This window comes from Amblyomma mixtum, chromosome 5, assembly GCF_055824585.1.
Source record: "Amblyomma mixtum isolate Tamu chromosome 5, ASM5582458v1, whole genome shotgun sequence".
Classification (NCBI taxonomy): Eukaryota; Metazoa; Arthropoda; class Arachnida; order Ixodida; family Ixodidae; genus Amblyomma; species Amblyomma mixtum.
Genome location: NC_143016.1, coordinates 6,116,136 through 6,142,364, shown reverse-complemented (window position 1 = coordinate 6,142,364; position 26,229 = coordinate 6,116,136). Strand labels below are relative to the sequence as shown.

The window sequence follows — 26,229 nt, the reverse complement described above, 5'->3', positions numbered from 1 at the left end:
GTGTGCTGCTGACATTGCACAGCACATGAGGATTTTTTATATTTCACCTCACTAGAAACACGGCCGCCGCTACCGGGGCCCAACCTGCGACCTTGGGATCAGCAGCCGATCGCGAAAGCCACTGAGCCGCCACAATCGCTGGCTCAAAAATAGTAGCACTTCTCACCATTTTCTATCGTATTTGAAGGACCCTACAATGAAAGAAAGCAATTAGAGCGCCTTTATGTTGGAGCTTGTTTTATGAAACTCACAGCCTGCACTTATGGGTCGGTTACGCAGCACTATGTACAGACAGCACACGTTGGAGATCTTGTCGTAGAGATGCAACGAATAATGATGAAAAGGGAAAATGTATACTCGAACCAAGGGAGGACGCTTAATGGTAATGAGGCCCTCCGTTGTGGCGCAGTGGTTATTTTTGCACTTCGGCGGCTGACCCCAAGGTGCTGCGCGATGTCAGTGCAGGCTTAAAACACTAGGTGGTCTAAATTAATTCGCAGCACACCACTACGGTGTGTCTAACAGTATATATGTGCATAGTTGGGACGTGAAACCCCCATAATATACCATTAGTGCCAATGTGAACCGGCTGTAATCAAATAAAAGAAATTACCGGGGGCACTTAAGAAACTTACTTGCGAGTAATGCGAAAATATTTCAATTTTATTTCAATTATACTTCAATTACATTTATAATTCTTATTTAATTCTATTCTCTTTCTAGTTGGGGCAGTTGAAAGGACTAGTACTGACTGTTATTGGCTGAAATTTTACATTTCCCCGCCTTTGATGACGTCATACTATTTCGACCGATGGCGACCTTTATAACACCGCGAATTTTTGGGCGACGTCGGGTTTCCGTGCCGGCGAGCCGTCTAATGGTTTCGTATTAGCAAATAAAGCAGTGTCTAGCTTTCCTGCCTACTTCATGCTTTGGGTCAGTAAACAACTTCTATGTATTTTTTTTTTATTTTTCTTCCCACGTAGCATGCTGTCACCACATAGGTTTTCCGCTAAGTGGACGCCTCCCGTCCCAAAGCACGGACTCTTCCAATACTTGAGGCGCTCTCATCTGTACTCCAGAGGCAGCGTAATCTTGCGCCTTGTAAGCGCGCCGAAAACGATTCCCGCGTTTCCCAGCCTTCCTGTAAACACTGCGATCTCTATAGAGGTGCTCAGAGGGAAGCGTCGGCTTAAAGCGACCGTCCCCGTGCGGTCGGGTTTATCGAGGAGGATTCCGTGTTTGACCGAAGGAGCAGCGCGCAGTGCTTCGGGGTGCTTCCGTTTCACCGCTGGAGGCGACGAGTGAGAAACCCGAAAAAATCCACTCGCTGGTCGGCTTTGAAGCCTCAACACTGGCGTCCTCACCGTTCTTATTAAATTCTTCTCAGTGCCGCTCGGAGGTGACCGTTTTGTTTGTGTTTCTTGCTCTATGAGAGAGTGCCCGGTGGGTGTTCGTGTTGTTTTCCAGCACCGATTCACTTCCGTTGCGGGACAACATCTTCTGGGTCGCGTTTGTTGCTTCTCTTCGTCTCTTTCTCCTAGGCCTGTTCCAATAGTTCTGTCCTAAAGTTTATGAAGAACAATGGCAGATTAGACGAGTTGCTATTCCTTTATAATTTTCCGACAGTGCTTCAGAATCAGGACAGCGGGTACACGCAAACACGCGGCGCTGACAGTGTGTGTCTCTTCTTGTTCGTTCTCTGTCCTGGTTCTGAAGCGCTATTGGGAAATTATCAAGTTTATCCCAACCACTTTTCTCAAAATAATCTTGTTTTTATTGTCGGCCTTTTCTGCTTCTCATGCAGGTTATTATTTTTCTCCTCATCGTAGTATGTTTCCGTGATTTTCTTTCCAGTTCCTTTGCTGAGCTGTAGTTTTCTATACGGCAGGAAAAGACGCGCATTTTCTTTTTCCGCGTACAGACAGGGACAAGAGTCTCTGGACCTCGTGCGCCTTAAACGAAGTTGACAGCTCTGTTATTAGCCGCCGGCTGGAAACCACTCTTGTGCAGGTCAAAGAACAGGATTTTGACTTTCACCTCCTCAAGTTGTTCATTAGCCTTCGGCTAATAAAATACCTATCGCTTTGTTTACGGGACACGCGGTCAAGACTCTCCTGTCCCTGACAGTACTTGATATTTTTTTTTCGCGAAGATTTAAGCAGGAAAATCTCGAAGCGATTACTTACTTTTATTTTTATCAGAATTAAATGGAGTAGTATTTTTTGTTCAATTATCCAACATTTGAGAACCAAGCTCGCGCTCAATGCCGAAGAGTAAACAGTCACCCTTTCTACCCTGCTCTCTTGTTCTTGTGTGGATTTTTGTGGCACTGAACGGAACTTCGGGCAGATAGCGGTATTTTCAGCGTCAGTAATACCAAAGAAATACATACTAAAAGGCTCTTTTCATAGCGGTGTCCTCACTTTCCAAGAATGTCTTTCATGCATATTTCACGAAGTGCTGGTTTAACATCAAGAGCAAAAACTGCCGCGCCAAAGTCAAGCGTCACAATTCAGCGCATGCCTTCCACCCTACGGGGGATGTCGACATTTTTATGAGCAGCCCCGTTTATTTCATTATTCATATTGTTGACAGATGATAATAATAGAAAGAGGAAGATGAAACTAGATAAGCCGTGGCTAAGGGCGGTTTGTTTGATTCAGTTTGGTGTAGGATAAACTGAATTTCGATAAAAAATGAGCTTGAAAGCGATGGAACAGAACCTCAATGTTGCTGCCCCGTGCGGCCTACCCAATTGTGGTGCGCAAAATACAAATTGTCCGATTCGTTCGAAGAGTTAATATAGGCGAATTACCACTTTTTTTGTGCTTTAAAAACGGGTAAATGATTGTGAAAGCCCAAATCTCCGATTGCCATAATCAAACTCAAAGCTCAGATGTTGAATTCACTTCATTTATTTCACTTAACTTTATTACCTTAAATGCCACCAGGACAGTAGAACAAATTTGGTGCACAAGTAAAACACGTTAAATACACATATGTTCGCGTTTAAATATGGGAGCTACATAATTTAAAAAAAATGTGAATGGGCAAGTGATCGCGACCATATCATTTGAAAGCACATATGCGTATACTTATCGCTAAGCTGAACTGATATCAAATGCTCAAAAAGGCTCCACGCTGAAGGTACAGATTCTCTGGTTCTTCAGAAACCCAAACACACGGTGACATCAATGAGGATATCAGATGCGACGCTCGTAAGCTTTCGACACACACATGCTGACGATTACGAACTCTTTATCAGCAAAACATAATGGATAAGCGAACTAAATGGGTGAATATAGCTTTTTTTTTTAGAAGGAAACGTAAGAAATAAATACGCCGTCAATAGATAAGCCGCTACTTCCTCTTAAAATGAGAAGTTCGGCGTTAACGCTTGACGGAAGTACCGACCTCTTTCAGACTGACAGTGCAGCAGGGTAGCGGCAAGTCATATACACTGGAACAACAGACAAACGTATTATCAAGCGTCAAGTAACTCATAAGTAAGTTATCAAGTTATATCGGCAAAAATGGTAAATACACTACATTTTCTTCAAAACTGAGCGCCCTGCCCTACTCCCAGAGTTTATTCTTGGAACAACTACGATAAAAGAGAGATTTCGCTTAGCGTAAGTGCGTTAACGTAGACGTGTACCGGATTACCGAACGCCTCGCATGCGCAGTAGCAGGTAGGCGCCCCACCTTGCCGCAAATGCGCGTGCTCAGCAGATGTCCGGTAATCCGGTATACGTTTACGCTAATACGCCTACTGAAGCTTTCTAATGCGGAGGCTGTTACTCTTGTCAAGCAGCCGTTATTGCGCAATAACCCCTGAGATTATGAAAGGGGTCGGTTCGCGTTTGTGGTTACTGATCGTGTTGGCGGTGTGAGTGAAGCAGAGCCGTGTAGACTGCTGAGCAGTGGCACGAAATAATCCTGATCACGAGGCAAAGTCCCTTTCTATAGTTCAAGTACTGAAAAGCGATAATGACAAAGATACTCTAACAGGCAGATAGTTGCATACGTGCATAAAGGGAGAGACATAAACGAACTGGCGCGAAAAGAAACACGGGCGCAGATGTGGGTTTCGCCTCGGACCGCGTCGAAGTGTTTCGACATCGCTCTATTCACTCACTTTCGTCTTTGCATGATTGACAGTTTGAGAACGAGGCTCATCGTTTCCCGTCCAGAGGGACAGCCGTGACCGAAAAAGATGTTAGGAATGACCATCGCCGACACGACGGTGGCGTGTTCCTGCATATATTGGCGTCACATGCACTATACATTGCGGATATCACGGCGCTTTACGGGGCATGAATTGCTTTTAGCTCCCGTTCAGGACAAACTCAGGCGAACATTGTTCTGGAACTGCGGCGAACCGGAGAGAGAACATGAAGCAAACTTTTTGAAGCTTTCCGTCCGAATGGTTATGAGCTTGACGCACGCTAAAGCAACCGGCTAAAGCAACTTGGAGCGAAAGCGTGGTGCGATAACCCGCAAGCGATAAGATGCAGGGTGTCTATAAAGAGATGGAGTGAAGGCGGCGTATAAGGGGTGGCCCTGGGCGTGACTTCTCGATCTCAGGCGGCCCCGCGGATGTTATGGTTGTGTTTGGCTACAGGTTTGTGACGTTGACTTGTCAGCGCATGCTTATTTCACTCGTTCTGTGCTTCAACGAAGTCGGCGGCAGAAGTACATGGTGCGATGTGGCGTGGCGTGACCCGAACGAGGCCCATTTCAAGAACACGGCTAGCGTCCTCTATAACCCAGCCTAGACAGGGATACGCCGGTACTGCGAAGCATTTAATGCTTACATCGACTTTCCATGACGAGGAAGAGGGCAGTTTTTTTTTTTTTACTCTAAGAGGTCCGGGGCAGGGTCTGAGGTCTGGCTTGCAAGCATCTTTGAAATAGTTTTGAGGCGGCATTATTACTTCACAGTTCGCGAAAAGCGCTGCGAACGTTGCTCTCAATTTACTTTGTGGGTAACTTTGAGGGCACTTATGAAAAAATCTGCACAAAAAAATATCGCATAGTACCACTCATGCAAACTGCGTTATGTGAACGGGTACCTGTTTTTAACGTGCACTTGACTTCCCTTAAATACAGTATCGCTCTTATTCAGGTTTACATTGGTAAGCGTTTCATGTAAGCTGCAACAAAGTCGGTTGTGAATTTTTCTGGCTGCGAGTGCGTGGCTTATTTAGAGCGCAGATACATGCAGCCCGCTGTGACGCAATATTTTCCGCGCGTATAGAGTGAAGAATTTACCTTTAAAGTGAAATCTTAAACCCGCTATTCTCCCGAAAGGAGCCTCGTCCAACCCTCATAGACAACTAAACACCGTACCGAGCATTCTCGTTTATGCGCGTGTTGACGCAGGTTGTGAGCTCGGGAAACACGATGCCCCTGTGAACAACGCACGGCTGGGCCTCATTAGTGGATAGCGTTTTAAAGCATGTCACATCGCCTTCATTAAATAGCGAACCTCTGTAGGCGACAGGAGATGAGGACCGTATCTGCTCTGGCTTTGAAGGCACACTGAGTGCAGCTTCATCGAATTTCGTTCCCAGAAAAATTTGATAGTTTGAACTTTAGAAGAACTTCAAATGGGCTAGACGGTGCGCAGTGCATGGTGCATAGTTGTTTTCTGTCTCAAGTTTCACATTTGCCGCTCTGTTGCTGAGTGCCGCGCGAAAGAAGTGTCTATTGCTGAGTAGTTTGTAGTTAAACGTTGGATAAATTTTCCCGCCAATCGTGTCAAATTTGTGACGTCGTGGATGACGTCAAGTATTTCGGAAACTCCGTGATCGGTGTGGAAAAGTGGCTGGTGGTTCTGTGTATAACCTCAGCGATCTGCTTTGAAAACCGCATTTGACGTCATCTCAGTTTCTGTTTGAGAACGGTCCTCTGGCGACAATATCGACCTTTAAATTTTCTTGGACTTTTTAAGCTTTTAGAAGCTGAAAAAAAAAATGAAAGACAGGTATTATAAAAGCTGCGTCTTCAGTGAAGTAGTGTCTTAACCATTAGAACGGAGTAACTAATCATGCCGGAGAACTCCATTTCGTCCTCAGTGTCCGTTTGACGCCTACAGTTGGATGAGTTGACAGGTTTTCACGACGTTGGCGACAGTGCGGAAGGCAACCTTGCAAGTGTCCTTTTCTAAGCTTGATACAAAATCTTTTAGCTGCCGCCAACGTGACGCTGTTGCGTTTCTCCGTGTGGTCTGTGGCGTCCACGGAGATGGCATTGACTGCGAGAACACGTCGCTGGGCCTACTGGTGACATTCCTATTTATGACACGCAGCATGAGGACCTACCTCATACTAAAAAATAAAGAGACAAAACTGAAAGAAAGGACTCATTATCGTACAAGATCCGCCCGCCAACGGGCCTAAACTAAATACGTACGGTCCGTTTTTAGCGAAATAATACAAATAAAGCAAACTGCCAGTACTTAGTAAGAACTTGAAAGTGGCTGGCACTTGCGCTTTAATTACAGACGGAAAAGTCTAGATCCTTCCGAGCTGGATAGTGAACGTAACTGAATGCATGTATGCATTGAGTGTGTCCGCGGGTGTGCATTTCCTTGCCCTTTTACCGCTTGCGTGCCTAACCGTTCGCCGTACTGTGTCCGTGCAGACAAGGCAGCGTCGGCTGCGTCCAGCCATGTGGCCGAGCCTGCTGAGCCTGGCCCTAGGCCTGGTGTGCATCGGGAGCGCGCCCCCTACGGCGCATGCGCAGAGATTCCGCTCGCCGTGGCTGCATGGTGAGTGGCGTGCGTGACACGGACCCTGACAGCAGCGACCCCTAGAGCAGCGAGGGTGATGATAAGTGTTGGAGAGAAAAAAAAAATAAACTGTCCTGGGACAAAAAATTACGAGGAACTTTAGCGGCTAAAGTGCTGAAAGGCGAAAGCCTGAGTGCTGCATTCTGCTACACGATTGTTCACTTCACATTTTGTTGGTGCATTAATTAACTGCCAATTAATGACGCTTAAGCTTCGCCTTTAGGAGTGGAACGCGACAGCGTGTTGTAGCGCTGCCACGGAGTCCATTGAACGCCACCACCCGTTCGGCGCGATGCCTTGCCCTTTGAACGCAACGCTTTTTAAGGAAAGTAAATGGCGCAGTAATTCTGTGTCGTCTCGGTGGACACCTGAGCCGCACTGTACAGGAAGGGAAGAAGTGGAGTGAAAGAAGAAAGAGGGGCCGTAATGAAGAAAATGAAAATTGTATTTGAGGAAAGGAAATTACGCATTAACTGTCTCGCATATTTCAGTAGCACTAGTCGAAAATTGTATTTGACGACAGAAAGTTGCGCAGTAACTGTCTCACATATTTCGGTGGACACCCGTCAAAATTCGCGCGTGGTGACATCACGACAATTTGGACCAATCTGAAACGCGGACAAATACGCCTTGCTCGTAAGTAAATTGTTTTTTGAGGAAAGGAAATGTATCTGTCTCGCATATCTCGGTGCACACCTGAACCTCGCCGTAACGGGAAGGGAGGAAGATGGGAGTGAACGAAGACACCGTATTCACTAGACGCACCTTTGTTCATTCCAAACCATCGAGCTGGCATAGCCGAGTGGTAGTGTGCTCGACTCGCACTCCGGAGACCGGGGTTGATTCCCAAGCTCGGCCAATTTCTTACTCGGTTTTATTTATTTATCTGGCCTGACTAGAAAGGTTAATTGGACTAATTGGTTAAGTAAGCAATTAACTAAACTCAAACTTACTTGGAGCATCACTATACGATCCCTTTAATTGGTTGCATGATTAGTAGCCAAAGTACAATTGGCCCCGTTTGAAATTCGCGCACTGTGACGTTACGACCGTTTCGATCAACTGAAAAGCGTGACATTTCTTGTCGACAGCTCCTGCTTACAACAATGAGGCATTAAAGGCTTCCGCCTTAAAACGCGACATTTTTAATTAGATGCTCTCTTACAGTAGGTGTTGATGATGTGGGAAGGAGAAACCAGCTCACTGAGAAACAGACGACAGATTAGCGCTCACCTGTCACTCGTCACATCTCTTGCTTTCTTTTTGTTTTATTCGCGTGACATCAGCATCGGTCGTCTATGCAGCAAGTAGGTCAGCAACACGTCCTCTTAATTCGTAGCTTTCTGGTCACATTTAAAAGAGAGGTACAATGTTACTGCGGCTTTTTAAAAACAAATTGTGCTTTATGTTGCTGATTGCTTCAAAGGGCGCAATTGTACCGGTTTGTTCCCGTCGTTTTCTTTTCGAATGAAAGAACAAATTGCGTGTCTTCAGAGTAGCCATATTAGAAGAAATACGCCAAAGTCGATCATACTGAAAGTGTGGCGCAATTCTATTTTTTACTGAGCGCGCTTGAGCATATCCACTGCGGAGGACTGTTTTACTGCGAAGAACGACATAAGAGATCTGAACATCATTCCATTATGTATTCTTTGCGAAAATTCTCGCCACTAGAAATTGCTCGTACTTCGCTTCAAAACGGCGCGGAAATTTTTTTTTTTCTTGAGCAAGGAGTGTTTCGGTTACCTAGAAGAAAAATATTCTGTGTACTTATATCGAATTACATGCCTCTGAAATAGAGTGAGAAGCGCCAGAATGCACTGCGACAGCTGAAAAAAAGGCCGGAATAAGAGTAAAACTGATACATCATACACGCCATGTTTGCGCCATCTGCCATATAACCACTGAACTGTCGTGGACTGTCGGCTGTCTCATTTAGAGTCCCACGATTCCTCAATTAAGGTCGCTTTTGCCGGACCTCTGGGCTACTAAAAAGAGAAAACGTGATCCTTATTTCGCCGTTCTGTGCGTGTCCTGGCAATTGTTGGAGCATTCGCTGCTTTTGTTTCGGATCAACCGGCGGTGCCCAAGCAACGGAACGACTACAAATCATTTTTCCATTAGTGCAGCTGGATGTTTTACGACATTCGTTTAGCGCGAAGGACACGCTACCTTCGACTAAAATCGATTGAAAATTACCGCCAGTAGAGCTTGCCATTCTTCGTCCCTTCTGTCTTTTTGTCTACACAAATGTCACTGAATACCGACGAGCCCAAGCATCTATCCTTATCAGCTGGTTTCTTTTTAACTTGCGCTTTGGTGAATCTGCTGTGCATATAAGGGAAGATGAGAGCGCTCACGGGCCCGTTGACAAGTCTCGCTTTCCGCAGTTTGCAGAGTTGCGCATTAGGCAACTACAAAAACACTCAAAACTGTCGGTAACGGAAGAGACAAATGGGAAACACGTCGCTGAAACGTTTCAAGGTCAGGTGAAGGTTTCTGCGCAGCCAACCTTCCTTTTGTTTCCTGGAGTAAAGCAGCTACGCCTATAGCGGTGTATGCGGCCCTATTCCTTCTAGCGGGCGCTCAGAGGTCATTTGTGAAAAACGTGCGTACAAAAAGCCATCACCACGAAAGGCAGAATTGCTAACTGGCGCCACGCAGTAACTTCGACTCGGCTTTCAAGAAGCGCAAATCTGAGGCGTGCAGAAACTTGAGTATCTTTGAGAGCAAAGCCCTCGCGCGCAAAGTTGCAAGCACTGAGATGGCCGGAAAGTGCTTTACGCACGTCTTCTAGCTTACGCTTATTTAAAGACTTGTCCACTCAGATTGCAGCTTTGCGTCTCTCATAGCCTGAGTCGCTTTGGGACGTTAAACCCCATAAACCGTACCAGATTGCCGCTTTCGCAAACACTGTTCCAGCTCGTAAGTGCTTCCACCCTTCTTTATGCTTCTATTCGCTTTTGGTTCTAGTCTTGCTGTGAACGCCTTTGAAAACGCCTTTATTTTTAAGCACTTGAATCAGGAGCCCATTGCCGACGCCCAAGCACTCACTGAGTGCCCTATCAATGCGTGCAATGCGTTGTTGCGTCTGAAAGATTACAAAACGACGATCCCGGGTCTGCAGCTTTAGCGCCGTAACGTGCACACTAGCGAGGTGCTGGGTCACCCTATCGATTTTAACTCGGCTACAGTTATTCCCGGAGACTCGTATATCGACGCGGATTCGGTCGAGGCTTATTTCTCAGAAGTGAATGGGAGAAGGACAGAGAGAAAGCACCCGCATACTCACTGCATTGTCCGAGGCGAATATTTATAAAAGCACTCTCTTCTCAAAACTGGTCCATAGACTCGGTCACAGAAAGTGATCTTTCCAGCGATAAATACAAAAAAAACTAAATCTTATCCGATTATCGATGTTCGGTGCTGCACCTTGTGTGTGTAGAAGTCTTCCATTTTCTTTGGATGCTGCTGCACGAATGGGTGTGTGACGATTGTCGTTCAGTTTTGAGAGGGTTACGAGCGCTTTATGTTCTGAGAAGTGTCTCCGCACAGAATTGAGGATTTCGTCGCTCAGCGCGTTTGCAGGTGGCATCCCCAGAGCGTCCGTCAGGACTCTGTTCGATCCGCCGTATACGTTTGTGGCTCTTGCCTCCCGCATACGTGCAGCGTTCCGAGCACGACGCTCCGCCTTGGCTGCATCCGTGGCCCTCCCGCAACGCGACTGACACACCACGTCGCCGCTGGCTGTTTTATCGTAATTGCGAAGAAGTTAGCAACCACTTCTGTGTCGAGTTAGCGCGTGAACTGGGTGAACACGGGATAACGGACGCTGAATCGTCACGACGACAACTATTAATACTAGGAGGTTGTAAAGCGTGAAATGACTCGAATGATGTAAGTAGTCAGGCAAGTTGGAACGGGACTCACAGTTCGAACAGTGGACTGAACGGGAGAGAGTGGAAGAGAGGAACACAGACACGGACGCTGTAGAAGTGGCGCTGCTATGAACAGCGCATGCGCGATCTACATGAGGCATACGAAACACTCAAGCAAGGAAGAGAGATGCGTCAGCACTGCGCCTCTAGCCGTGTCAAGAAAACAGGCTTTTTGTGTAGACGGCCGATGATGGGAAAAAATGCCTTGTCACCTTATTTATTCTTAATTGGTTTTTTTTTGTCAATTGCGATTGCTGTGCAGCGCTTAAGCTTACTTTCTCTCTTCTACAGCCTCCCGTTTAGCGGTTTGGTCTAATTGTGCACTTATCGCACGATATGTTAAAGGAACAAAGGAAACCAAAAAGAGCCCCGCTACGTGCAAGAAAGAAAAAAAAAACTCACAGAATTGCCTATGGCCCAAAACCAACACAGAGAAGCGCATGCGGCCACTTGACCACGCCGTCGATCTGCAAAGTGAGTGGTTAACATGCGTCGTCGTGAGTGCCCTCCTCGACTCTCCGAGCAGTGCTCGATGCCATGGCTGGCTGTAAACAAGTATCCACGATTTCCATTTCACGGTAGCATCGTGGTGCTCGCGCGTGTTTTCCGTCGACCTTCGCCGGTGAGCGGGCAGAGGATTTTCCCGCGCTCGTATCTGCATGAACAACCGTTCAATCAAAGCTCTTGCTTGGATCATCCAAGTGCTCCGCTCTGTTCCTCGGTCGCATGAAGTGGCGGTGCTTCATTTCGATTACATCCGCCGAGCAATCTCGTTCACGGTGCACTTGCTGCGGCGGATCGCCGACGTTAATTTACTTTACCTTGCCACAAAACGATAAACAGAAAAGAAATGGTTGGAGGCAGTCGTACCATAAAAGGCGGAGATAGATTAGGGACGGGAATGGCGTTACAATTAACGATCGCAGTTATGCAAATGAGGCGTAGCAAACCACTCGATGCGAACAGCTGAGAGTGGCTGTTGTTGATCGGGTGCTTATACAACCTCCTTGCTGCGCCCGTGTTTGTTCCGCTCATATGAATAATCTGGTTCCGCTTCGGCGCGTCGTGTTCGCTGTGTATACTCAGTTTACTGCCGAGAGACATTTCACGCACTCGGAAAGCGTTCTTCGCCGCAGGGCGATTCGTTGCTGTATCAAGTGCGCGGGTTTCTGAGGCTGCGACCTAGGGTGGCTGCTTTCGAGAGTATATAAACGCTGCTTATTTCCAGGGAAGTCGGAACACACGTAATGAGGCAGGAGGCGATATCCTCATATTTTAGCTGCCTGTCCCGTGGATATACAATCACGCGGATATCGGTTGCGCAGTGCATGGAGTCAATTATCTGCCGGTGGAAACCCCACATTAAACTAGGACGGATTTTTATAGCAATTGGACTTTAAGGAATAAGCCGCATAGGACACGATAAGAAATTTGCGATGAAACCCCCCATTAAAGTATGAGGAATTATTATAGCAATTATACTTTGAGGAATTAGCTGCGCAGGACGCGATTAGCAATTTGCTGGTTGTGCTGCTGAGGTTTCATTGTTTACTAAACGCAAATTGAAGAACAATCTCTAGGAATGTTGTTAGAGCTTGAAGAAACTAGCCAAACTGCGAATTATTACAGTGAATGTCATTCAGTCATGTCGTCTAGAGTATGCCCGATTCGCCATAACTGAGAATTATTACAGTGAATGTCATTTAGTCATGTCGTCTAAAGTATGCCCAATTCGCCATTGGCCTATGCCGGTAGTTGAACTAGCGTGACTGAGTCGAGGAAGCGGTCGACCTCTGATGTATGAAAAATACTCCGGAGGAACTTGCTCAGTGATTTCGGCAATTATGGCACGTATTTCTTTAGATCTTGCCTTACAGCATAAAAACAACTAACGCGCATTTCTGTTTCCCGTCTTTTGCTCTCTTGCTCTTTGCCTATATGTTCAACGGAGCTGTCGGAAACTATGGGGGAAGAAATAACAAGTATCTCCTCTACTTGAATGAGGTGACAGGCAATATTCATGCAGCTTTGTTCTTACAGGCAGTGCCAGATTCAGTCTAAACGCTGGTAAGGGCTGCCTGCCAGAGAGAGAGAGAGAAAGAAATTTTAATGAGAGGAAAAGGAGGAGAGGTCGGCCAGCGACGCCTGTTATACTGATTACGTGCATACTGGGACACATTCGCAAAATTTATTTCCGGTGTGTGCACTTTACGTGTGCTTAACAATGCATTTTAACGTTCACAGATCACCTCTTACTGGTTAGTAACGAGTGGTGTTATGGATGCTTTCGTACCAGTGCTGCAGCTGCTGTTTTAGGACGAAATCACTATTTCGATGGGTAAATCCCAAGCAGTATCTTGCGGTGTATGTTAGTTTGCATGTTCGTGGGTTTTGTGCCAAGTGAAATAAATCAAATAAACACCCACGACTGGGATTCGAACCCACGGCTGCGCGAACGGATCAGCCTGGCTGGTCCCTGCGTGAGAGCACTAGGCTATGGCCACAGCCGAACACGCCTCGAGTTAAACTCCAACACACTCTCGCGATGTGCATTGCACATCGCCTTCTTCATCAACAAATACTTCTATGAAACTAATATTCGCGCTTTAATCTATGTGGTGCATGCGATGGCGTGGACAACGTTGTGGCAAAACACGGCACTAGAGTAATACGCGTTGGCGTTGAAAACATTGCTGCAGAAACGCGGCACTAGGGGCATAGGCGGCCTGCGTATATTGGGCAAACTGGCATTTACTACAAAAAAGTTGACGACGCGCATAACTGGCACCCGGAGTCAGCGGACACCTCAAGCGTGCTTTCATGCACTATCAGCAAAGAATGAAACGCCAACAAGATGACTGAAATAAAACGGAGAGTTTAGCTAGTTGGTACATACTGCAGGGAAAAAAACAGCGCTGAGACGAGGGACAAAGAAAGAAGAGAACAACAGGACGGGCGCTATCAACTGAAAGTTTATTAGAAACAATACGCAATATATACTCCATCGGCAACCAAGAGCGCATGGCAACACCAAAAGCTACAATGATACATCAATCACCTGGATCAAGATACTTTAGTTCACAGTCATGAACTGTTACAGAGAAGGGGGGGGGGGGGGGGGGGGGGGCACGCAACAGTTCATGACTGTGAAATAAAGTATCTTGATCCAGGTGATTGATGTATCACTGTAGCTTTTGTGTTGCCATGCACTCTTGGTTGTCGATGGAGTATATATTGCGTGTTGTTTCTAATAAACTTTCAGTTGATAGTCAGCGCCCGTCCTGTTGTCCTCTTCTTTCTTTGCCCCTCATCTCAGCGCTGTTTTTTTCCCAGCAAGATAACTGAGGAAGCAGCACAAAAACACCAACAACTATTCGAGAGTAAATACAAGTGATGCTGAATAACACTGCTGAAGAAGAGTCTTCGCACCTTCGAAATTAAGACAACTGGAGTTATAACATTGAGCCTCCCCTGACAAGAACTTCGTATTTTGCTGTGCGTGGCTATGTTGTCTTTTTCGTGCTTCATTCCTTGATGATAGTACAATTGGCGGTGGTGTCCACCTGTATAAGAAAAACGTGCTTTCGCAGAATATTTTGTGATTAGGATGCTAAACCGCCGGCCATTTTTTTTTTTTGTCTTCTTGCTGCGAGTGAGCTGGGGTCTGCTGGCGGCAATCATTCTTGATGGCGCGCTGTGAGTTTTATTGTTTCTTCTCAAGGCTTGCCGGCGAGCGGTTCCCGGCATGTCACGCCTTTTTTGTCGGTATCTTCTGTTCGACGAGTTTGCCGGGCTGAAATCGTTTTAGGAAAAGGAAGAAAAAACACTCAGTCCTAGAACTATGACGGATGACGAGATGCATGCAGAACAAAACAGAAATAATATATAAAAGGAGCCTTGCTATTGTGAAAGAGATATCTCAGTTTCGCAACGCCTCGACTGCGGAACATTTTGACTCACAAAATAGGCATGGTTACATTACCCCTGCTATACAGTACAGACTCAGAGCACACGGTCGCTTTACCACTGCAGTTGACAGCCACTGTTTCGTTTCGTGGTGTAGGAGATGCAAGTGTACCGTCCAAGAATAAAAGCAAAGAAGTTAAAATGAGGAGGCAAGGAAGATACACCACTGAAACGAAAAAAAAAAGAGTCACTGTGAAGATTGGGAACAAAGTAGATAAAATAGACTACGTGGCGACACATGACAGTTGCGTAAGGCAGCCAGCCAGCGCTCTTGAAATCAACCGCAATAGGGCGGCGCCAGAAACAACGTGGCGTTTTGAGTTGGGCAAAACACTTTTGTCGAGCTTTGCATGGTTTCGCGCTGTAAAATGATGCCAAATATAGTGGTCGTGTCATTTCAACCATTATTTCTCATTCTTCCCGGAGTACAGAGGGCGTGACGGCCGCGTTTTCCGGGCTCCTGCAGCTTATGACGAAGCAAATTTGCGAAAATATCAAATCTAAGCAGAGGCTCACTAAATCCCAGCTTAAAAATGAGCTTTTCGCAAGTTTGCTTCGTTCCAAAGCGCAGGAGCACAGAAAAAGCGGCCGTCGCGCACGCCAGCTTAAGATTTCGCCGGCTGTACATAGTACTACAGTTTGGCAGCGTTGCAGCAATTTGGCGATCATGATCCCCGCGGTTATTTGCGACCCAACCACCCGACAGACGAGCACTTTGTTGAATAGACTACACGAAGGTTACAAAGTTATTGCTTAGGCATCGTTATGTACCAGTCTTGCTGTACTGCAGAATAAATGATGCAAGAGTGGAAGCACTTAAGTATGAGCGGAAACGAAGCGTGGCAGAGATCAGTTATAAAGTAACAAAGCAGTTACTCAGTGCGATGTTCGAAAAATACGAGGAGTGAGGTGATTAATTTTAATATTATTTCTGCAAACGTTTCTAGCACGAACCCTCGAATGTGGGTTGTGTGGAAGCTCGAACACAGCCGCAAGGTTTTGTTGTCGTTCTTTTCCAGATGCTAGTAGATACATTGATTTCAAAGATTTCATTTCAAACTTCTATTGCCCTCACTGCAGTTTGTGCAGATGTCACTCTGCTGTTCCTAATAAAAACCTGTCCATTTGCGCAATCCCATTCTAACAAGTGAACGCAATTTTGGCTCTGTGGAACGTGCGAACGCATTTTTTTTTTTGCTTTGGTGATGTTATCACAGCGTTTCAAACCCAAAACCAAGTGCAGATGAGTTTTCATGACTTCAGTATCGAGAAGAATTATCCAGGTGGGTAAGGAAAAACTGTTATTCTAATACCAGCATTTCGGCAGACTGACAAACTATACATGATCTGAACCTGTGTACAGTCACTTTCCAGCGTCGTGCACAATGACGGCACTTACGTAGCCTGTTTCGTACAGGGTCGTACTTCCGATATGCTGTGACAGTGAAACGAAGAGGACACCTGACTGGCCTCTCAACACAGGCGACTTTCTTCGCAGCTGCCCTCGGCAGACGAACGCATTTTTCAATGTCTCCCAAAAACTCACGTTACATTCACCCATTTCCCTGAAGCTCTCCCAGCTCATTCGAGTAGCTCTTATCGCATTACACAGCAAGTTGCGTATCTAATTTCGTAAGCATTTTGCGCTCATAATAAATGAGAATAACCGACTCGGATGCACTTCCTAGGATGCTGGCCGTATTTGTGAAGGAAGAGCTTTATTTTTTTCCTGCTTGTATTCAAATATGCTCTGCTGATGCTGTGGCGCTGATGGTATCAGCACTGCACCGGCCCTGATAAGTAGATTCCAGCGTCCCCTGACGGATACATTTGAAACTTGCCCTTCCTCCGTGCTCGCAGATGTTGAGCACCTGGAGGCCCAGGCCAGCTACAGGACAGCGCGCCTGCGCTGGCAGTACCGCCACCTGCCGCAGCCGCCGGCGTTCCGAGTGCAGATCTGCGAGCTGCTGCCGTGGCTGCCGAAGACGGGCCCCCGCTGCCGCGTCCGGAGGCTCAGTCTGCGGGGGCCACAGGCCGTCTACGACGGCGACGGCGCACCCCGAAGCCTGGACCTCCTGCGCAAGTCCTCTAAGTCCGGCTACGAGGCCCTCATAGGTGAGGCTTGCTGGCGGATCGTTCACCAACGGGGCCAGCATCAGTGAAAAGCCGGTTCGAAGAAGCGGCGAGAAAACAAAAAGAAAGAAGGCGATAACGCATTCGACAGCATCCATTTTAGAGCAGGGGTAGGTGATATGAGGGTATGCAGGGTTTAATGTCCCGAATTAGCGTATGGACTATGAGCGTGGAGGACGAGGAATAAAAAAGATTTATTCAATAAATTTTAGATTCAGGGCTTGATGGTCGGCTCTGTATTACTTTCAGGTGTCTGTGGTTCTTCAACGCGCGGTGGCATCGCAAAGCACATGAGCATGCTTTGTATTTCGCCGCCATGAACGTGCGGCCGCCGCGCTGGGATTCAATCCCGCAGCTTTTGGCTCACAAGCCAAATGCAATAGTGACTGAGCTACTGCGGTGGCCTCTTTAGGTTCAAAAAAAATAAATAAAAGGAATTAGAAGCCGCACCGGCTTCGAGATTTTCAGAACTTTTCCATTGGTTTTAGCTTGAGATTAGATTTCCTGAGGTAAAAGATATATCGTTTAAAAAGTCAGCTAAGCTTTATGTGCACAAAAAGATACATTGAGACCTTGTCCTTCGGCAAAGGAAGGGTGCGGTGGAAGAGGTCTCCTCCTCCAGGCCAGAAATTGGATGTTTGAAAACAATGCTAACTCTCTTTATCGACAATAATTGTCCAGGAAATAAATGGTTGGAATGCACATCCCCCTTCTCCCTTTCCCACCACCCCTCCAAGACTGACACATAAATCCCGCCTAGAATTAAACGAGGCTGAAGTGTTTCAATGTATGGAGCTTGTAGATTGTATATTACGTTTTTTTTTTTTTGCGCCAGCATTTAAAACGATGATGTAATCGTCGAATAAAGCCTCGACCTTCTGCAGGATTCTTCTCAGAACTTTGTGTTGTGCGGAGAGGCTGTATGGTTTTAGACTTCCGATCTCTTCGCCCACCCAATACGGTGCCTCGTAGAATGACGTTAAGCAATGCTCCGCGACCTTTGCTTCCGATGGCGCTTGATTGTTTCTTTCCAGCATCCGTTCCTCCCTTGGAAATGTAGAGTCCCCTCAATACTACATCATCCTGCAACCCATTACCCGGTGATGCGCAGCATAGAGCAGCCTGTTTGCCATTGTGGATTGAATCGGCGATTACGTCGGCATTTCAAACACTAGCTCAAAAAGACTTTGCAAGCTTCCTCTGCAAGCTTGAAAGATTCAGTTCGTTTAAGTTCGGCGCACCATGGCCGCATTCTAAGAATCCTATAGTTGTTATTTGAACATTAAGCACCTAAAGGGCGTGTCTTTTGTTTTCTTTTCAAAATGAAGCGGATGCTATGGGGCTGCGCATTCATGAATTTCTTATGCCCGTTTTGTTATGTGGGCTGTTGAGAGACTTGGGCACTGCGCTACCTCGGCTAGCCTGTTGTTCAGACCCCACAGAAAAAAAAAAACAATTCAGCAAGAAATTATAGCGAAAAAAAAAAAGAATGATTTCATGTGAGAGTTGCTGTGAGACTGACTTGAAGAGGCAGATTTCAAGTAATCCCTAGCTATAGAAATTTATTTGTGAGCGACGGTGTTTTGCATTGAAAGGTCGGTGCGAATGTAAGTGCCAAACTTAGAAGACAAAAGCAAAGTCCGTTCCACCCGGCGAATCTTTTCAAAGGCTAACAACAACCACGCTCAAGCCGTAATTCGTTTCCAGTAATCAAGAGCTCGTGAACCTTTGGCGAGTGTGCGCCCAGTGGTCCGCGCAAACCTGAGCATTGGGCACATTAGTGATATGGTTGGGATACAACCTAAATGGAGATGCAATGAAATGAAATAGAAGCAGATATCACGAGCACTTGTCTTCTTCCTCTCTTAACTTGGCGTTAAACCGTTCAACATGCAACGCGAGTACATAGTACTGTCTATGCACAGCTGGTGCGCAGACTGTTAGGACTATTATTAATAGAGGCAATGTTGCCATGAGATTCGTTCGAAGACCAGCAATCACTGTCGTTCCTTTCTGTTTTTTTTTTCTCCACCTTTTTTTTTTCATCAACGCCACAGGCTCATACTAATCACCACCTCTCTTCCTCCGTGATGCCCAATTTCGATTCGTATTTTTTTTCCGCTAGTGAATTTCATGCACTGCCTCCAGTCTGCTCAGGAATGCCTTTCAGTCGATGCTTCGGCCAATAATATGTGGAACAATACAGAAGAGGTGAGATGGATTGCTAGTGATGTGCTGGTATACTTTCTTTTCGCTTCATGGGCTCCAAATTTGATAGAAGTACAATTGAAAATATATACTTTATAAAATGATAGCCAGAAGGACCTGCAAGTGCTCATCATAAGAAGTGTTCACCCTAAGTAAGTGTACATGCAGGATAAATTGGTTACATACTCAATTTTTGGCGCTTCCACACAGCGGCTACATTTATAGCAGTTCACAAACGCTCTGCGCTGAGAACTTTCAGAATTAGAACCTTACTGATGCAACTGGGACTCTGGGCGCACCGCAGGGGACCTTCGGCTGCTGACTAACTACAGCGTGGCCGTGGAGCCGGACTTCTCCAGCGACTCGGACGCCAACGCCATCCTGTACGGCTCGGGTCCTCCTCCGCCGGCTGACGCCGCCGCCGGAGAGGAAGACCGCCGCTTCCAGATGGTCACCTCGGAGTACGCGCTCATGACCACCAGGGGATGTGAGTGCGCTCATTTGTAGGGACGGTGCGGCTGTATCCCGCTTATGCCTCCACGCTGTGCGAGCGCCAGCCAAGGCGAGCCTCACGGCCATGACTGCACGAGCACCTGTAAACAACCATAACGACACAACGAAGAGCTGCAGAGGTCTAAACAATTTTGCATAATTTTGAAGGCTTTTCTGGGTTGTCGTACACCTGCGCTGAGAATAAAACTAGTTACAATAACTTTCTTGTTTGAAATCTACATCAAACTGACGAATTCCCCTATATATTTGACTACAACCAGAAGTAGCGACAGGCTTAGTATACCATTCATTTCCTGACCCACGTTACTAACAGAAACAGCGTGAAAGGAAAATTAGCCATAGGTAAAGGTGCTGGTTTTGCCTCTTAGCACTACCGGGAGCTACTGAACCAGGCCGGCACCTAGTTTCCTACTTTCCTCTGCCGTGCAGAGCGAAAGAGCTGACCAGTCAACTTTCCTTAGAAAATGTATGTACGCAAAGTACATAGAGACAGATACGTTGGTCTTTTGAACGAGTTCTCAGGGAAATGACAGGACACCTCTGCACTTCCTAATTTATTTTCTGCGCACTCTTCGTCACGTTACCGCCCTTCTTGAAATACTTCTTGCCTCTCCCGCGTGCGCTGTTACCGACGTGGACGGACTAGCAACAAAACACCGCAGTCCACTATCCAGTGCAAACCCAGGACTAGACTTCTACTCTCGTTTCTTCCTAAGCGGAAGACTTATGCAAATCACTGAGAGGTAGTGCACACAAAACAAGCTAAAATATTTTTAAAGGTGGAATAGAACTAAGTGAAATGAAATTCTTCGTCTTTACCAGAGAACAGAAAAACTGTACAAAAGTAAAGGGAAATTCGTAGAACATTTCTGGCTGTCGCCATTTTAATTCGCTCACGTCAACATGGAACGACAATGTTTATGCGCCTACTCGAGACTCGCACGGCGATTCCGACACGCTGTCGAGCCATTGCTCCCAGGAGCCCATGTATGCCAGCGTGCAGCGCTTGTGCATAGGTGCGTCCCGTTGCCGGTTCGTAAATGGAAGAAGGATATCCGAGTGACCCATGTGCGGATAGCGTGCGCGTCAGTCCACTGAAGATGACGTTTTATATCATGTGATACTGATTCCCCACACCTCGGCAGAATAACTTGTTCACGAGTTTAAATTCACAATGCTTGCTTGGTTAAAATTAGAATGAGGACAACTCCCTCAAATGATTGCTCTGAAATAGATTTTCTGGCTCTTCCTTGGTAGGTACGCCAACATTCCGCCGTCAACAACAACAAGAAACTATTGACCCGCCATGGAGCCTATGGGTTTTGGTGTTTCGCTGCTGATCTTAAAGGTCGTAGGTTTGATCCCGGCCACGCCGGATGTATTTCGATGGAGGCTAAATACAGGAAACGACCCTATGGTGTCTGATGCAAGCGCTAGTTAAAGAATGCCAGATGATGTAAAGTATTCCGGAGAAACAGTCGACAGCTCCGTGCCTCATAGCCCATGTTTCGCTTCGGAACGTCAAACTCCAAAATGCGACATTTTTACATTACTGTATGAGAAAATTGAATACAAAGATTTTCCCGTCACTCGATTGAAACTTGTGACGTCCACTTTGAGACGAACTGGTTGCCACTGTGTTGAATAGTGAATAGTGTGTAGCACAGCCTCTGGGATCCGCGCCCCAAAGTCGGTGTCAACGCACGCAGTTTGCTTGCGAAATCGGCCGATGATGGCTACACCTGTATTCCGCCTTTTTTCTTTTTTCTTTTTGGCATCTTCTACTTTCTAAAAGCTCCGTTTGAATGCCTTAGTCTATCAATACACATGCCGCTTCAGTTGGTACCCAAGGTCCTTTAAAAACACTTTCTCGGTCCATGGCCTTTTCGAGCTGGTCCCATCATCTCAAGGAGAGAAAAGTAGCAGGGGAGTGTAAAGAAAAGGCTTACCTAAGGTGCATGGAAGCAAAGAGAAACACAAACATGAGAAGCCACAGTGATGCAGAATGTTGAAGCGCGGTCTCCTGGGACGCAAACACTTGAACTTACCGCGTGTTTTTTGCGTACAAAAGGGCCCTTCTCAAGCGTACCGTAAATTGCCCCAGGCTGAAGATCACTTCATGTTTGTTGCTATTTCGAAGAGGTTTATTTTTCGGGAGCAATGCCCGAAGTCATAGTTCCTCAATGCACTTTTCGACCCGGTGTTGTTCGTAGCGCTGGGCGCGCTCCTGGTCGCTGAGTCGCGTGTTCTAGCAGACGCAGTTTTTGCATCCAACAGGCAAAAGAATGTTTTCAAGCCTACTCATCCTTTCTAGTTTTTATGGCTAGTAACCTAATACAGCATATTCACCTTAACGGTGTATCGAAAGACTTTAAAGCGGGCTGGAACCTTGACAAAACTTTCTTGCGGCCTTGGGCTGAAGGCAGGAGTTCAGAGCTTCACTGCTTTGATTGCACTGAGAACTGTTGATTGTAGCGGACATTTCCATCTTCCCGGACGAAGGCGTTGAATTTCAGCGATTCTAGGCCTTTTGTGTTCAGTAAACGTTTTAACCGACTGTGCTGTGTTTAAAAGTTTTTCGGCCAGTCGATACAAGTTTGTGACTTAACAGCGAAAAGCATACCGTGATCGACGTTTCGAACTGAATATTGGCATAACCTAGCCTCTGGAATCCGCGAAAAAAAAAAAAAACAAGCTGTCGACATATCGCGGTTTACTGACGAAATATGCCGGCAATGGCTACACATGCATTTCATATTTGGCCTCTTTTAGCTTGCAAAAGCTGTCTATTTTTTTTTTAGAAAGTAGCAGATTTTTCTTTTTATTGCAGCAATCTCTCAATACAGACTAAATTAAAGATCTCCTCAGTGTCTCTTTAAAGAGGGCTGGTCTACTTTTTTATTAGCAGGAAGTTTCAGAATTAGTACTTGGGCTGAATCTTGACGAATAGCCCCGCTGCAGTAGACAGAAAGCGAAGGTTACGGATGAATAATTCACAGTGAGTTTCATGCTGCTTTCTTGCGAAAAACTTAAATCGCCCGGAGCGGCGTTTACGCTCAACGATCATTAAGAGCGGGCAAATGAACAGAGCGCGCTTGGAGGAACAAAGCCTATCGGAAAGAAACACTTAAAGAAGGAATGCGTCCTTTCATTCCTTCTTCACAGACAAGCGCTCGACCAGCTGAAGTGGGGCTGGTCGGATGTGCCTAATGACGACATCGGTGCTCTTCAGCGACATTGCAAGGGGCCTTGTGGAGACGAGAGTATATTCGCTGGGTGACTCACGAAGCAAGCTTAACCTATGGTTAAGGAAGCCTAATCTTTTTCGGTTACGTGGAAGCAGGTTCGCCCGCTTGCTGCCAGCTGGCGGGCTGAACATGTAAAACGTCGAAGAGGTCTTCCCGGTGGTTGCCCCAGAATGGTTATAACGAGGAAACAGAAAGGAACGAACTAGCAGCCGTGGACGAAGTTGCACTGCCACATGAATTCTTTGTTGGAAATCCCGCGCTGTTTATTTCGTCGCTGGAATAAACCACCTATCTCAGTTAAGCAACCTTTTAACGTTCAAGGAGACACTGATGACGAAATAAAAAGCGCAGGATTTCTAATAAGGAATTAATTTGAGTGCAGCTTCGTCCACGTCTGTTTGTTAGTTCCTTGCTGTGTCCTCGTTACAACCATTTTGCTTCTACCACCGTGAAGTATTAACCAACTAGCTGAGTTGAACACGCTATTATTTAAAGGCTTATTTATAATCGCTTTCTGGTCATTAAAGGTTAGGATGACATTGGTTTCGGTATAGTGCATTGAAAAGAAAATGAAGTATCCCCAGTAAGCTGGTTAGCCTGGGGGAACAGACGTCCCGAAAGGTTTCATGCTAAGTACCTCGCCAAAGCGCATTGACCGCATTGAAAGTAGGCAGACTTTTTTGCCATAATGACATGATTAATTTACAGCAAACAAAAACTACTAAAAACTACTGTTTCGATAAACACACACCAAAACCTTATGAATGAAGACAAAAAGAAGCATTGGGGTCCAAAACTGCAAAAAAGACGACGATGAGAGCAAAGAAACGAAGACGACACCCCGGGCGCAGACTTCACACTTTAAACAAGAACATTTTTCTAGACTATTCGTGGTCGGAGCTGGTTTTTCCAATAATCTCTCCACACACGCTCTGTTGAACTTAAGGATAACAATATTTCAGACAAGATAGGCGGCGTTTTCTTGATCTGATAGGTGCTTGTTTTGACTGAAGAAAGGACATGCCTCATGGAAGACGCAGGAAGGGCTCACGTCCTTCCTTCTATCAAAGTAAGCACTTATCAGATCAAGAAAACGTGTTTTCACCAAGGCATCACGGGCGACAGACAATGAATTTATAGGAAGCTCCGCTGGAATGGAATGTGTGCCTGTGTTCCAGCGTTTTATGCGGTGTGCAGTTCGTGTGCGTGTTCCGACGTTTTCTGCGATGCCCAAAGTGCGGTCACTGGACACCCTTCTGGACTGATTCACCACTTGCCAAGCGTTTAGGGGCCATTTTTGTAAAGCTTCTTATTTTCCTTTCTGACTTTTTTGTTTGTTTGTGTATGCGTTGGGGGGGGGGGGGGGTTACACGGGCGAATTGTTGCAATCTTTTTCCAGCCCCTATAAATATTCACCTGGAAAAACCAAGTAGCATTCCGATGACGCGATCCCATATACACACGCGCAAAGTTTGGCTACATCGTGCCAAAATACAAGCGCTTTCAAAATGTATGCAGGCAAATCAACTCTTCCAGTGCACGTAACTAGTCGGAATAGCCAAATTATCTCGAGCCACAGCACAGAGGGTAGTCGCGTTTTGGAGATTCTTAAAATTAATATGGCCATTACTAACAGCAAGTTACAAGTCTCTAATTCCAATGAGGTGCCTGTCGGTAATAGATAAAAGGTTATCAATTAAAATTTAGTTAATCACCTTTGTAGTTAACATGATTCATCTGGTTATTGACGGTATTACTATGCCATATAAAGCTTCTCTTTACCTAAAAAAACCCTATTGTTAAAAATTAGGGATCACCTTCCCTGAAAAGCCTTGAATATGCCGACTGTAACGGCCTATTATTCCCGAAGTAAATTGTGGCCTTCTACCCATTCCTTTTTTCTACTTTATGTGTTTTGTGTCGACATATTACAGCTAGGTTCATTAAGTTTTTGCAGCTACGTTTATATATTTATGCCACTTGCTGTTAGCCCAACCTCTTTCTTGCCTGAATTTTTCATGACTACTTAGCAACTCTGCTCGTGGGCTGCTCCGTCCGGGCTCTGTCTCATTCCTCTGCTTTCCACATCTCTTTCCAAAAAGGCGAAAGTAAGAGCGGATTACCTTGCCCTTTTCTTAATCCACCGATGCTTTTAGCTTTCCAGGAAGTGCAGTACAAAAGACCGGTAGGCTTTTCTCGCAATTAATCGAGCCTTGAAAGCCGGAATAATCCTCTCTCAACTCCCCTATGCAGCCTTTGGCTGCATCGCTTCAGTGCTAGCGTCGAGAAGGCCATAGGATTAACACTTCGCCCGTTCCTAGGACGTCCTTTTCTTTCCTTTATGCCACAGGAATTTTGCGCAACAGAAGCAATAACGTGGAAGAGGTCGAGAAAATTACCGGAAGGGTTCCAGGTGTGGGGCACCTAATTAATCGCATTGCCAGACGCTTTGCATCGCATATTCTTTCTTTCACTCAGCCGGCGCAGAGTTGTGCAAGCCGGGATGGCTTCAGTTATCCAGTAGGTGGCGGCTTTACGAACTTGTTCGTTCGTAACGGCAGTTTGTAAACCGCTGTCTGCCGTGGACTCGCAATCACAATAGCGGGCTTCGTAGCAGCAAACGCGGAAGTTGGCTGAGAAGCATTCTTGCCTAGCTTCTCTAGCTCTTCAGCAGCTGCGCCAACTCTGACTTGGACAAAGGCTTCGCATTTTGCAGTGAGAAGCATGACTCCTTTTGAATCGGCTTTGGAGAACCAGGGTCTGGAATATCCCGCGTTTTGTTAGGCCCCGCAATTTATTCGTGCCTTCAGTACTTAGCAAAGACCGGCGAAAATGCTGGAGGAGCTTATTTTCACTCTTGTAGCACTTGCTTTTGATGCAAAACCCTTTTTTTCCAGCTTAGTTCACGCTCTCAAACCATGCGGCTGGCACACGTGAAATATATCTTAAGGATTTGAGGTGAACGAGCGAAAAGAATTGTTGTAGTCCAGTCGAACGTACTTTCCTGTGACGTTCATCTCGCGACTTTCATGAAACTATGCATGGGTCAAGAGACATGTACCGTCAGAAGTCTCAGTCGATCCTCGTGGTCAGGTGGGCAGAAAGATTATCATAAGTATTTTATACATTGTTGATGGCTTTCGTGGGGGAGAGCTCTTTGCATAGCTTCAATTTGCTGAGGCACCATTTTGCAGCGGAAATATTAGACAAAGGCTGAAATAACATAAACATTCTTTCATAGGCGATGAGCAGACTCTATATGAATGTAGCAAAGAAAGGTTCACGCTATGGTTTAGTCATAAAATAGAGGCAGCAAAACATATACTCAGCACATTAATATGTAGTCAACTAAGATTCTGATATAGATATAGCACATTCTGATAAAGTCAACTAAAAGTGACTATAATAAGAAGATATGAACACT

The 26,229-nt window shown here is 46.0% G+C and overlaps 1 protein-coding gene across 2 annotated transcripts in view; it reads left to right on the top strand.

The window, feature by feature from the left end:
• LOC149341220 (uncharacterized) overlaps nucleotides 1–26,229 on the top strand; it is a 159,002-nt gene that overhangs the window by 109,902 nt on the left and 22,871 nt on the right. For both annotated transcript variants that reach the window (XM_089543166.1, XM_089543165.1), the window contains 3 exons: nucleotides 6,652–6,778; nucleotides 16,564–16,818; nucleotides 19,349–19,531. In XM_089543166.1, the coding sequence (XP_089399292.1) occupies nucleotides 6,679–6,778; nucleotides 16,564–16,818; nucleotides 19,349–19,531 (538 nt within the window). In that variant the 5' untranslated portion in view covers nucleotides 6,652–6,678. The remainder of the gene's footprint in view (nucleotides 1–6,651; nucleotides 6,779–16,563; nucleotides 16,819–19,348; nucleotides 19,532–26,229) is intronic.